Source organism: Malaclemys terrapin, chromosome 8 (assembly GCF_027887155.1).
Source record: "Malaclemys terrapin pileata isolate rMalTer1 chromosome 8, rMalTer1.hap1, whole genome shotgun sequence".
NCBI classification, from domain to species: Eukaryota; Metazoa; Chordata; order Testudines; family Emydidae; genus Malaclemys; species Malaclemys terrapin.
In genome coordinates this window covers 105,928,528-105,943,019 of record NC_071512.1, presented here as the reverse complement: position 1 = coordinate 105,943,019, position 14,492 = coordinate 105,928,528, and the positions used below count along the sequence as shown (strand labels likewise).

Genomic DNA, 14,492 nt, shown 5'->3' with positions numbered 1-14,492 from the left:
CACGATAGAAATAATATTCGCCACGCAGACAGCTAGCTAGCTCTGTCTGCTCCCGGCAAGGGTTTCCATGCTAAAGGCGCCCTTAAAGTAGAGGAGGAGGACTGGACTGAGATTTGGGAGTCCAACGTTCAGTTCTCATCTCTATCCCAGACTCTGCGTGACGTGGGACAAGTCCCGTTGTGTCTCCGTTCCCCACCTGTGAACTGGGGATAACAATTCCCTACCTCACCCTGGTGTGGTGGGGATAAATTCACTCCCGTGTGCAAGGTGCTCAGAGACGCTGGTGGGGGCAGCGAAAGAAGAAATTCTGCTCTTTGCCGTAGTCCCTGCTTTCTCTCTGCTAGAAATCACTTAGAAGGTCTTTGGAGCCCATCCTGGCTGCTGGATGAACTGAAGATTTCCGCCTGCCTGAACCTTCCCAGTTATAAGCACTTGGCCGGTTGCTTGAATGAAAAATTCCAATAAAACCTAACCTGTAACAATCTAATGCAGGCCAAAAACACTCCCAGAGACCGAAAGGAGCGTCCAACATCCTGAGCGAAAAAGCAGAGCTTTTTCTATGCCCATATAAAGCCCAAAGTTGACTAGATTACAGTAAAACCTTCCCAGGCACCCAAGCCAAAATATTGTAATAATGCTTTCTTCCTGGGCCCGAAGCACAGGGACCCGGCAGCTCCTTGGACTTCTGCCATGGCCAGGGCACGCCGGCTCTGCGCCGAGAGCCTTTCAGCGTTTGAGACAGCGCCACCTATTCGGGTATCTATGGACGAGGGCTGGGCAGTGGTGTTTGGACACGGCTTCCTGCATTTTCCATCTGTATCTGTGCTTCCTTCCAGGACAGATCGGCTAGAGCCTAGCTGCTGTCTTCAGCGCAGGGTGAATTTCTCAGACGTGCCATTGGTTTTGCCACCGGGCGCCATTATATAGGAGCCCCACGTGTACCTGCACCAGAGGCCAGCGGGCGATTGCTAAGGAGTAAATCCTGCAGTCATCAGCCTTCGCTCAGGAAAAATGGCGCTCTGAAATCAGTGTGAATTTTTGCCTGACGGAGTAAAAAGTGAGGGAGGACTTCAGGATTTGGCCAGGGTGGGATTAGAAGTCAGGACCCAAGACCTGAGGAGCTCTGCTTGCTCAGTCATGTGTCACTCCAGCAGAGGATCGGTCTTATCAGACAAGGTCCTTAGCCAAGAGTCCTGGTTCAGAACACTTCTGAACGTTTGCTCCTGCCCCTACAATGGGATGGACTAGAAAGTCCAGCTTCAGATGCTAACCAGGCCTTCTGCTCTGTATCTTCCTGACTCTTCTTTACTTCTAGGGTGGAAGAGAGTTAGTTTCTCCAGTGTGTGTAACTCTCAAGGCGTCTCGGCAAAGGGCTAGATACCGGCGATGCAGGCCCAGCTCACTTGCATCCTTAGACATTAGGACTGGCTTCGGGAGGGCGTGTTGGGGTTATTCCAGGGGTATTTTCAAGGACTGCTGAGGGATCCTTGCTTCTGCCCCGATAACCACCGGAGATGGGCACAAACAGCTGTGGTTTCACGTCTCCGCCCAAGGGCAGCGTTTAGATTCTTTGCTGCTGGGTGGAAATTTGTGGTGTTTGGCTTGGTTGACGGTTGTGCACAATCCAAAGAAGCAGCACTCGGATGCTGGGGGATTGCGAAATGCCTCGGCCCCGGTATGCGGAGAGCTTGTTTGTTATGATTCATGGCATGGGAGAGGATTATTGAGGAATTCTACCACTGCCTGCCGTAGAAGCACCACCAGACTCCTGAATTCCTCTGTGCGCATAGCTCGGCTGGGCTGGTTTCTGCAAGGATCTGCAGGAGGGGAAAACAGGGTCGGGGAGCAAGGGGCTTTCCCCCGCCCACTGTGCTGCTGCACAATTTCAGTCCTTGGTGTTCTCGACTGGCCTGCGGTGTGTGCTCATGTCTCCTCTTTGTGTCTGGGCCGACGGACAACAGCAGCCTGCTACTTCCCCACTGCAGAGAAAGCTCTTCCTTAGTGCGAGTGGGCGAGCCTGTGATTTCCAGTGTTGAAGTCCCTGGGTTCAATCCCCATCCTCCCCTATGGCGGCTGTTTGAGGACTCAGTTGCAGGCCTGGTATACCCGCACTCCCCCGAGCGCAAGGAGTGAGCGAGCTAGCACCCCTGCTGGTGCTGGATATCCCAGAGAGGGCAATGCCCCCCTCTCCATCAGCAGCCCCAGAACCAGGAGGGAGCATGTCCTGTCCCTCTGGAAAGCACCGTGCCTACCTGAGACACTCCGGCAGCTGGCACGGGGTCTGCGATTCTCTGCCCTGGAGTTTGTGGCTAGCCCTGTGGAAGGACGGGATTTCCTGAAGTTTGAGGAGCCCAAGCCTTCCTGGGGAATGAACTATCTGATTCTGCAGGTCTGAAAATCTCCCTGCCTCTGAGGGAGCTCAGATTCAGAGCTGAACATCACAGCCTGACCCTGGCACTCTGCTACAAGTGGGGTCATCAGCGGAGGACCCAATTTCTCCCCGTCACCAGCTTTCCTCTTTGCTCTGCAGCTGATGGGGGTGTCTCCTGGGTTCTCAGCTTGACGGCTCGATTGACCCAGGAGACTCAAAAAAACCGCAGCCAACCTAGCCCCATACAGCCAAACAACTGACCTGTCTACTCAGTACCACTGGCCCCCTTGCATTTACCGAATGTCTGTGAAAAGCTGCCGGACAGAGCGCGTGGCTCATCTACAGTGGCTGCAATTGTTAGTAATGCTAAAGTCGTGGCTATCCACATGGCTGTTTCGGAGGGAGTTGTGTTCTGGGGACGGGGATGGTGGATGAAGGGCAGGGGAGATACCATATGCGCCTGATTCCTCAAGAAGCTTTCAGTTTCCTTTAACCCTTTCTTTTCAATTGAGATTAAAAAGGAAAAAAACAGCTGAAAATCCTCCTGGAAGTGTCCCCATGAGGCCTTGGATGGAGCAGGCCAGGCGTGGTTTGTGCCGGTTAGTTTTCGACCGGTCGTTTCTGTTATTAGTGACGATCTCTTGGTGCTTTTCAGCGGTAAAGGCACCGGTCTGGAGCTGGTGTCGCTAGACTTTAACGGCGCTACACCAGCTGACACCAGCTGCAGATTGGCCACTCAGTCGCTGCCTTGCAGACTGTACAATCGGAGGCCCTGATTCTGAAAACATCTTTCTTATGCGAACAGCCTGTCCGCCTGACTTGAATGGGACTAGTCCCGGGAGGCAGGGTTGGCAGCACGGGGGCCTCCCTTGGGCAACAGATGATGCAACGGGGAAGGGAAACAAGACACAATCACGGCAGTGGTTTGGATTTGGTGCTTGTTCCATCACTGCCCTTTCCTAAATGGCCACGCAGCGTTTGCTCCCTGCCCTGAACTGGAGTGCATTCTGCCTGCCTGCTGGCCCGCCCCAGAGGTGGCTGCATTTCACCCGCGTGCGAAGTGATCCCCAGGTGTAATTTGTCAAGCTCTGTTGGGATAGCACTCTGGGCTCCTTTGGGATGAAGGACTAGTGATGGGCCACAGTCATCCCTGGGGTAACTCCACGGACAGCAGGAGTGGATTTGGCCTGTTAGTACCTCTAAATTTCAACGATACCTGCAACTAAGCAGCGAGGCCAATAGCAAGTACCGGGCTTCGAGTCTATTCCCTTTCACAGACTGGCTGCAATAAGGAAGGGCATCCGCACAGGACTGCAGAACGACTCTAAAGAGAAACCAATGCTTCTTCTGGTGAAGGGATCTCCGTGGCTATTTAATGTTTTACCAGCAGGCCCCTGCCCGTTGCGTCCATCTCCCGATGTCATCCCAGTGATGGACACAGCAGGGACAACGGGCTCCGGGGAGGTGAGTGCTTTTCCTAAAGGCTCTTCCACGTCCGCGGGTCGAGAGGTCGCCGGCGGCGTGACAAATGATGGATGAGGCAGGGAGGGGCGGCGGGGACGTCGCTTTTAATGGCGATCGATTTCTTGACCTTGATCTAACACTTGGGGTGGGGGTTTCCACGTGCTCCATCCATCCCCGGCAGTTGGATCGTTACGAATAGCCGCTTGAAGAGATTATTATGGACTGGGAGACAGGGACAAAGCCTCACGATGCCTGTTAGGAAGGGAGGACGGGGGAAGCAACGTGTTCTGCTCATTTTGAGATTCAGCTTCTTCGGAGTGTCGGCTATCAGGAAGCCACGGCTCAAGGAAACTGGAACAGCCACAGCTCTAAAGTAGTAACTGGGAACGGGAAAACGAATGGGAGTCGGGTGGTCTGGGTTCACTTCCTTGCTTTTGCAGGGTGACCCTGGGCAAGTCACTTAGTTTTCCTGAATTTCCTTTGAAACGGGGATACTACTACTCCCTTTTGGTCACCATTCGTCTGTCTCGTCTCTTTAGATTGTAACCTCTCCAGGGCAGGGACGGTCTACCAGGGCTCTCGGTATATGTCCTCTGTGTATGTAGAATGCTTAGCCCAAGGGGGACCCGATCTCAGATGGGGCCTCTAAACTCTACAGCTGAGGATGGATTACATCGGGAGAATTTACTGGTACAGAAACCCTTGCAATGCAGCCTATCCTACACGACACTTCATCCCAGATCCTTGTCAGCTACCACACGCTAAGCAAGATTGACTTCAATCAGCTGGGTTTATTAGGCTCTTTAGAGGGAGACCTCTAACGAACTGTGAGATGCCCACAAGGTAAAAGCCAGGGTGATTCAGTGAGGGGCATCTTTCCTGATCCATTATCCCAGTGGGATGGGAGGGGGTGCTGCTGTGTTTGGGAGGAGACGTTAAGCCTTTATCCCAACTTCTTCAGGGAACCTCCAGATCCAAGCCCACCCCTAACTTTAAAACAAATAAAAAGAAGTATTTCTTCACACAACGCACAGTCAACCTGTGGAACTCCTTGCCAGAGGATGTTGTGAAGGCCAAGACCATAACAGGGTTCAAAAAAGAACTAGATACATTCATAGAGGATAGGTCCATCAATGGCTATTAGCCAGGATGGGCAGGGCTAGTGTCCCTAGCCTCTGTTTGTCAGAAGCTGGGAATGAGCGACAGGGGATGGATCATTTGATGATTCCCTGTTCTGTTCATTCCCTCTGGGGCACCTGGCATTGGCCACTGTCAGAAGACAGGATACTGGGCTAGATGGACCTTTGGTCTGACCCAGTAGGGTCATTCTTATGTACTTAGCACTCCTGGATTGGGGAGATCCCAAACCAGAGGGACCGATATTAGATGCAGCGGAGGATAGAGGAAATCTCACGGGAACAAGTGATCTCATGAGATTTCCCCCACGCTTGCCTGAAATCCACACGCCGCTAGAGAAGCTAGAGGATGTCTGACGCCATCTAACCGGAGCCCTAGCCCTGGCTTAACCACGTGCCTGAACTCCAGCCCTTCAACCTAAGCTCAGTCTGGATCCAGATGTGGACCCCACCGGTCGCTCCAGACCGAGTTCTATTCAGTAGCACCAACAACTGATCACGAGACGCAGTGATGGCCCCTTTACCAAGCCTTTCCATGATGAAGCTTGAAGAACCCCACCGCCCATAAAGCAACCAGGCAAAGCAAACGGGGTGATTACCTTGAGCAGTGTAGACTAATTCGCTGTAGATTGCGGGGTGGATCACAGGGCACGGGAGTTCGTGGAGGTACCACTTCAGTGCCTCGGCCAACGTCTGCCCGTCAAACGGGTCCATGTCTACAGTTGCTGCATCTGGAAGGGAAGAGGAGGAAGAATGTCACTCCCGTAGGCCAAAGATACAGATGAGCTGGGGGGGAAATGTCTGCCCCAGAGCAAAACCCTTCATGGTCTGGAGGGATCCCACCCCGAGGCTGAAACTGACCAATCCTCACGGTTGAGATACGCATGGCAATCACTGGAGACAACAATGGTACTCATGGCTGGCCTGGGCTAAAGCATCCTATTATTTTTTGCTATCCCATCCTACTCCGTCCCTGCCAAGCCCTTCTTTGTCTCATCCACCTGTTGGGGGAAATCCTGACCCACTGTCATCCTTGGTAAAACTCCCACTGGCTTCAATGAGCCCAGCCTTTCTCCCCTTATGGCTTATCTGTTTAGACTGAAAGCTCTCTGAGGCCGGGATGCTCTCATGCTGTATATCTGTACAGCACCTAGCACAATGGAGCGTGGACCCACAACAATCCTCTGAAGGAGAAGGTCAGTTTTCAATACGCTGTAATTCACGGAAAACAATTCAAAGCAAAACAAAACACCATCCACGAAAGCTGATTTTTCCTCCTCAGAGAGAAGCCCGTAACCTGCCTAAAAGTAAACGCTGGCAATTAGAAGAGACAAGCACATCACGAACCATGGGGCATCCAATTATTTTCCCTGTGTCCTCAAACGTGCCCCTTTGAAAAGACGAGTAGCTCCTGAATTACCACCAGGGTGTTACACGCTGAAATTGAGTTTTGAATTGAATGGCTCAGACCTTTGGATTGATTTGTGCATTGGGCTTTAAGAACAGAGACATCCTCCCAAATGACACAGACGGGAAACACTGAAATGCAGCTGCCTCTCGAGTTGGGCACGGCAGTGTATCATGCACAAAGTGACACTATAAGGAAGTGAATGGAATTGGTCTGGGATGCTGGTGTCAGTGCTGAAATCTCCCGTCAAAGCGAGCCTCGTGCTGCAGGGGCTGCCGGCTGCGGGAGGGCTCCGTCCAATCCAGCTGGGGACAGACACGTTTCATTCTAGCACCCTAGCAGGAGCAATTGCAGCAACGCTCCACTGCATCTCCCAACAGGTGCTAGAGCCACTCCGAAAAGAGAGCAGCCCGTCCTGCCGACCTTCGCTCCCTTCGCAGTCTGGAACTCCTTTGCACAGGTCCCTGGATGGCTGCCAAGCCCCCCATTCCCCCGCGGCTTGGGGCTGGCTTTTGTGTTCAGACCTGGGTCACCGTGTCATCCAGCTGCTTAGAAACCCGCAGTTGCTCAGTCCCCTCTCCAATGCACCGCATGCTAGAGGCCGGGCTGACGGGGCATCGTGACAGCTGTTTACATGAGTGCGGGCCAAGGTGACTGGGAAAGATCAGCGGTGATTGTGAGCCTGGGTGGTATTAATAACTCCTGGTAATTATTAGCACCACAGACTGAGGCCTCTGCTAATTTGCTGGGTTAAGTGTCAGCACGGACGCCACATCCCAGGCACTGGGACAAGCATTTCCGTGTTTTGAGGCCTCTCAAGGAAAACACCCAGCAGATTTTTGGAATGTGCCGTGTTACCAGGGAACATTTACCGCTAGCGTGACTCTGTTCAGCCCCGCAGACTGACACACAGGATGCACTTGGCCCATCCCGGTGAGTCTTTGCGCCAACAACTCACTTACACCAAACGCTGATTTCATCTCCGTTGTGCGCTCTTCGGCCAAAGCCTTGGTTTTGCCGGTGGGGAGGCCCAGAGCGGTTAAAGTGACTTGACCCAAGTTCACAGGCCAAGAAAGGAAACACAGGGAGTCCTGTCTCCAAGTCCTCTGCTCTAACCACTTAAGCACACTCCCTTTGTCCCATCCGCTTATCCTGAGTTATAGCAGATAAGGACAACTGGAAACACTTGACCATTCTGGATAAAAATCACGGCACGTTTCTCACTTCGTGCATGGCGGTGTGAGTAAAGGCAGCTCCGGCTGAAACCCTTTGACGCTGGTGACTCCACTGGTGTCCCAGCTGCTGTGGTGTGCTGTGCTCCTAGGGGTATGCAGTGGGTGCAGTGCCCTTGACTTTCCCCCATCATCCTCGACAAAGGCCTTTGCTGTATATTCGCAGGACAGCCATCCACAGATATGTGGCACGATGCTGGTCTATGCCATAGCTACGTTGGTTAGAAGTGAAAACCCCCCACCATCCTAGCTGACAGCCTGCTGGCCAAATCTCTAGTGTAGGTGCAGTTCTACTGGACAAAGAGCTTTTGAGGGTATAGCTTATTTTGTCTGGGGAAATGGTATAAGCTATAATGACAAGGGAACTCTTTTGCTGGTATAAACTGCGTCTCCACTGTGGAAGCAGAGAAAAGAACTGACAGAAGGGAACTGTAATGCATGACGTTTGTTAGCAAGAGTCAGGCTAACTGTAACCCTGATAACGCGAGATTTGTAGAAGCGAGGATTGTGTGAGGCGGGTGAGAAAGAGCTGTGTAAGAAGTTATGATGACCTCAGCATAGATAAAGTGTAGAAGACCTTGGGTAGATAAGGTATAGAAAATAATTGTATGTTGGCAAGAGTCAAAACAACTGAGGAAATGAGATATCAAGATGGCCTATGTATAAACAAAAATGCTGCTGTCCCTCATTATTTTTGTAATGAAAGGTATAAATGCTTGCTGTAATTAGTTATCAGAGAGAGACCTGTTTACCTCTCTCCCTCTGCACATGTGAGAGTTAATAAAACATCTGACTTGCTATACCTAAACAAATAGTGAGAACTCAGTTTTTCTCCGACAATTTGGGGGCTCGTCCGGGATGGCAACGCCCGCAGAGGCACCGGCAGCTGCTACGGATCGTTCCCCTTCGAACCCCATGGCGCCACAATAGAGGTAGGAGACCTTTTGAAATCTCTATTGGGGTGTCGGAGGAGGACTGTCCGTGGGGCCGTCTGCCCCTGTTGGGCTCACGCCATCCGAACTTATTGACTGTGCAGCAAGGTCAGATGCTGAGCGGCGTAATAGGGGAATTGTTTGCCGCCCCCTGTATGCATATGCTAGGTGCATAAGGTTTGCACCTGTGTTGAGGGGTTGTTACCGCCTCAAGAGGGGTTTTTACCGCCTCAAGTGATGCATCGAGGTACTTGGGAATAGTACCTGGAGGTACTCAGGAGTAGTACCTGGTATAAGGCCTTGGTGTGTGTGTGGTCTGTGTGTGTGTGTACACCAGTGTGAATTGAGTGTTACCGGAAGACGCCCAGAGTACTCTGCGAAGTCTTTTGGCTCGTGACCAGAACTACTCTAATGCAAGCCCGGTAACTAGAGGATCTTTTAGGAGATCCGACCCACGGTGGGCTAACTCGTCCTGGCATCGTCCGGCGAGGAGGCTACCTGGGTCTAGGAGTGTGTGAACCCATCTTCCCTCCCCTTTTCCTCTCCGTGTGAGCCACTGACAGTCTGATCATCTCACTGGATGCAACAGAGTAAGCGGCGCCGTCTCTCTGAGACTAGCCGACGCTCTTTGCTGAAGGGAGGTGTAGGAGGGTCGTGGCCATCCTCGTTAGTCTCTCCTGTGTGAATACCCTGTAGGGAGAGATCCTTAGTTTATGTGCCGCTAGCGCGGACAGGGCATCCTCCTCCCTGTGTGTGTGATTGGAAAATGGGTGGGGGACAGTCTAAGGATTCCCTCTCACCCACTAAGGGTACCCCAGCTTATTTCATGTACGTACATTATGGTACTAAAACCTGCAGGTATTTAGAGAATTGGAATCATTACACGCGTGAAAATTCATCTAAACAATGCCCACTAGAAGGTACCTTCAATCTAGATAAGATCATACATCTCAGAGGAGCTTTTAATCAAAAAAAAGCCTCTGACACAAATGGGAGCAATTTGTCTATTGAGGAAAGGAACGGGTTAATTTGAAATTCAGCTTGGTCCAGAGATAAAGAGAAAGTTAATCTGCGTTCAAGGTCAAGAATCAATGCAGACCAGACTAAGTATAAAGAAAAACTGCTTTCGGCCCCAGCTGACTGTGAAAAAATATAGACATAGTCAAACCAAAGGCAATACAAGTTAAAGTGCTGAGATTACATTTGCAAAGCTTAACTGTCCAGTGAGATCCAACAGTCTGCCTTTGCGACCCTGGAGCTGGCGTGGTTTGGGGAAGCTGAAGAAGCCACAGGCAGCCGGCCTGGACTGGAATCACTGAAAAGACGCCCCAGGAGACCTCAGGGTGTAAAAGAACTGCCCTCCCAAGAGAGGAAGCAAGTTGGAGATTGCACAGCACCTTCTCTGAACGTTATACACAGACGTGGCCAGTCTGGACGTACGTGTGTGAGTATGAAAGTGTGTCTACTCTCAGCCGCAGTAAGTCTGAGAACCGGAGAGGGATTTAGCATTCCTCTTTCCACCCCGGCTGACCGGGAAGGGTGTCAGGTGGATCTACCCCAGTCGTAGCAGGACTGGGCAACAGAGAAGTTGGAGAAAAGGGAAGAGTTGTGTACTTGATAACTAGAATTGAGCAATTAAGAGCATAGATCATGAACCAGGCAGCAACTCAAACCTACGCCCAGGGCAAGTTGCAAGCCTTGAGACAGGACTTCCAGGCAGAAAAGGAAGCACTGGCTAAGCAAGTACCGGTCCTTCAGGGACTTGTCAGAATTTAACCATTTGTGTTTGCATATGCTGTAAGAGCAGTGTGTTTGCCACAAGAGAAAATTGAATAGTTAAATGCCAATGGGCAATGCGTTTTGCCCAAGTGGCAAGCCTCACGGGGGAGGACTTGGGTAGCCTTGTGAGTAAGAAGATAAAGAGAAGAGACCAGGAAGGGTGGGGGCTAGTTAAGAAGCCCACCCTCCTATCTAAATTGGTAGTGAAAAAGCTGGTGCCCATGGAAGGGACGGTTCAGCGAGAAAAGCAGGATCGGGCCCAAGCGGGCAGGCAATAGATAGAGAGATTGGAGAACAGGTTGGAAACTTTGAGGGCATAGTGGAAGGAAAGGAGTAAGTAATTATAAGCATGGGGATTTCAAATCCCCAGGATAATAATTGAAATGGTAAAATGTGTGTAAGACAGAGTCTTTGTACCAAGGTGCAAGGCTCTCCTTTCTTCTGCAGAATAAAGCAACTCTTCCTTATCCCTGTCTGGCTGTTATTGGCTCTCAGCTAGGTGGACCCGATATTTTGGTGACAGTTAATGGCGACTCCGGTTAATGAATTTCTGTCTTATACATTTAGGTGTTAGGTGTGTGGATGGAACTGAGCCTCTCATTCGTAATTCCTCAGAGTGGAAGCCATCGCGTGCAATGAAGCTCTGAGGTTGAATTGGGATCCTTCTGTCCCGTCCCCTGTAGCGGTCAGTATTAGTAGAAATTCCTGTAATAGGATCCTATTAGGCCATAATTCCCTCTGTTCTCTGTGTAATTCTCTGTTAGAGTGTCAGCAGGCAGATGGGTGGGTCTCTGGTAAAACTCTCTAAGGATAGCCCTTTGGATTATATGTTAAGTAAATGGCCTTTACCCGGTGTTCAGGAAAGAATAAAGATTTGAATTTGTTTTTGGGTAACAAAATAGCAGATAAAAGATCTGGTAAAAAGAGAGAGAAGGACAGTGCCCCTGGCTCTGTGTGGTCGAACTGTCACTTTACTAGGGGTGCATGGAGATTTTGTAAGCACAAAAGAAACAGTTACACCTTGTGTAGAAATTGATGTGGCTAGTGTTGTGGAAATTGAATTGTGGATAGGATGTGCATTTTCCCCAGAACATGTGCAGTGTATATTGTAGCAGAGGTAAAAGAAATGCAAACCTACCAATATAGGTTGTGTTGTCTTTTTCAGATCACTGGGTGTTTGAAAGCAGGAGTTAGAAGTAAAAGGCAATCAAAAGTCTGGGAAAGTTAATTGTGACTTTTTACATAAGAATTTTTAAGCTGTGGATAGCTTTGGATCTGGAAGCAAGCCAGAAAGCATCTGTATTAATGCAATTTTCTAACTAATAAGGTAGAAGCCACTGAAACCTGGGCTGCCTATGAAACAAATACAAAGAAATATGGGGTAATTCCTCTGTTTTGTCTAAAATCAACAAGAGTATGTGTGTATATAAAGGAAATATTTTAAGCAATGACTGACTACCCAGAAGGGGTAGACCTCTGTTCTTTTGTCTTTCAGATCATCAGAGAAAACGGATGCCAGCTGAACAGCATTCAATGTACCATGCATTTACTGGTACAATAGGAATTATTTTTGTGTTCTTTGTCCTGTCTTGTGGTGTTTGTCTTGTGGCCAGAATTGTTGGGTTTAATATTTTCATAAGACAGTCTAGTTCAAAATTAAATAGAAGGGTTAAATCAAAAAAAGCAGATACTTGTTTTATTCAACTTGGAATACAAAAAGTGTTTGGATAAATCAGGAAAATGTGATATACTAAAGTGTAATACAGTTGCTTAAGTAAGAAAAAAAAACTTCATTGGCCAGATTTTTTTTTAATTGAAAAAAATTGTTGTTAAAATTTGCATACCAACAGTCTTTGGAAGCAAGGACATGGAAGGTTAACCCACTCCCCATATTGCCCATGGGATCCTTCTGGCTACCTCAGATTTCTAGCCAGAGGGCTGGGGAGGGAGGAAAGCTATTGGACACCTGAGGTTGTACTGAGTGGACTCCTCAAAAGTGGGTGTGCTTGTCCTGGTTTGTTGGTCCAAAGCTCTGTAATAAAGTTATTTTACTGGAAGGGTGTACATGGCATACATTGAATAATAAGACTAATGTACTGTATAATGGCAATGTGTATGTGTTCATTGTTGGGAAAAGGTGTATAAGTGAAGAGTGGAAGTTTCCTTTGTAGGTTAAAAGAAGCCAAGAAGGGGAGAAGGAAAAAGAACAGAATGAGTTAACTGAGAAAAAATAGCTAGCAAGCTCAGTCCAAAGATAAGATGCTGGCACCATCCAAGGACACTGCCCACAGCTAAGACTTGGCTGATAGCCAAGAAAAGGGGGGCCTGAATGTGCCGAAGCAACTATGAGATCTGCAAAACACTGCCAGGCATTAATGAAATGTGTTAAGTTTCTTTTCTCACAGATAAAAGAAGTGCTACCCAAAGACCCTAGCAGCCCTGCCATTCATTGAAACAAGGAGACTGAGTCTACGTAAAGTCTATCAACGAAAGACTGCTTTGGCTCCACACTGGAAAGGCCCTTTCCAAGTCCTGTTAACCACCACCACCACTGTGAAGTGCCAAGGACTACCTGCCTGGACCCATGCTTCTCACTGTAAAAAGACCCCTCCACCTCGGGAGGACTCTCCGACTGATGATAAGCCTATTTCTCCTTCTAGCTCTGCTGTGTCTTCTGGACAGCAGGAAAAAGAAAGAAAGAAAAAAAAAAAAAAGACAAGGTGAAGTGCTAGTAACCTCTCCCTTGTCCACTGACAGACCTACTGTGCCTCTGGATTTTTCTAGAAGAAGCAAAACCATTACAGGGTGATGTGCTAGTAACCTCTCCCCTGTATGATGCTAAACCACACTGTTTCAGGAAAAGAGAAGAAGGAACACTTGCTTCATTGAAACCACAAAGTCCAGGGATTCCTGACTACAAGAGACATTAAGAACTGACCCTGGTGAAGAAACAAAGAATTATACACTGGCAGGAAGAAACTTGTGGGACCCATGCTTGGGAATGTGGTATAGTACTACACCAAAAAGAAATGTATTAGGATATCAATGAACTGTGATTAACACTACACTAGGGACTGTTAAATTTTCATTACCCTTATCCAGTTTCCAGATTACCTCTACATACCCAAATTGCTCACAGGGGGCTGCCATTAGATTAGCACAACAGAGGGCTTGGGTTATTTCTTCTAGAAAGAAGAGAGACTTGACCGGATCCCTGTGGGATGGGGCCAATAATGCAGTAGCAGTCTGGAATATTTTTAAGAACCAGGAACATGATGAGAAATTGGGCCAACTAGAGAAGGCCATAGGCCTTGTTTCTGGAGCACAACTAACCCAGGTACAGGCTGGAGTTGGTGAGTTACATGTTATTTCTGCCCTTAGTTCAATGACCCAGAAGTTGCTGACAGAGATGGTATTGAATATCACTGAGGCTGGGAAGGCATTGCAGTGGGATCTAGCATGCTCAGAGATTCAGGATTTCTTGAATGACCAGCTAATGGCCATTCGGAATGATCTAGAGCACCAGGCTTGGCCCACTGCCCTTACAGACACGTTAGGAGTACCATCTGATCTGTGGCCATGGAGACATACTTGGAAACTTTCTGGGTGGAAGTGTGGACGTTCTCAGTGCTCCTTCCAAGCATATGGACCGGTTCAGGGGGTGTGGGCTCCCACATACCGAATCCTGCCGGGTCCATGGGGAGGATGCATGTGGGATTGGGTAATTCACCGAGACATCTGGGAAATTAGACCTCCTGGTATGCCCAATCGATTTTTAGTCAGTGCTCCTGGGATTACATCTGACATTTGGGTGGGGTTAGGGAGACAATGGACATTTTGGCCGTTACAACCCCCACAGCTTCAGTGTATCCGTAAACTGAAGCCAGGAGAAGTTGTTACTCTTCATGACTACATTTGCTGGGAGGGTAGGGGACAAGGAACTACCCTGACAGGACACTTATTTTTTTAAGCTAATGATAGCTGTGTGTATGTTAAAGCCACTACATTGCAAGACATACATTTTAATCTCACTACCACTGCAGGCAATCATATCATTTATTGGCCTGCAGATAGAGTTTTTCAAGTAGCCCTTAGGTTCCAGATACCCTTTAATTGGACTAGCTTACTATCTGATAGATTTCAAAATTTGCTTTCATTGTTACCTGAGAT

General features: G+C 49.1%; 1 protein-coding gene and 1 long non-coding RNA gene across 3 annotated transcripts in view; one reads left to right on the top strand and one right to left on the bottom strand.

The window, feature by feature from the left end:
* The window catches only part of PIK3R3 (phosphoinositide-3-kinase regulatory subunit 3), a 319,548-nt gene that overhangs the window by 172,927 nt on the left and 132,129 nt on the right, over positions 1-14,492 (bottom strand). For both annotated transcript variants that reach the window (XM_054038177.1, XM_054038176.1), the window contains exon 5: positions 5,571-5,702. In XM_054038177.1, the coding sequence (XP_053894152.1) occupies positions 5,571-5,702 (132 nt within the window). The remainder of the gene's footprint in view (positions 1-5,570; positions 5,703-14,492) is intronic.
* On the top strand, positions 8,020-13,348 carry LOC128842286 (uncharacterized). The gene is made up of 2 exons (XR_008445959.1): positions 8,020-11,874; positions 12,728-13,348. It is a non-coding gene; the product is annotated as an uncharacterized LOC128842286 (long non-coding RNA).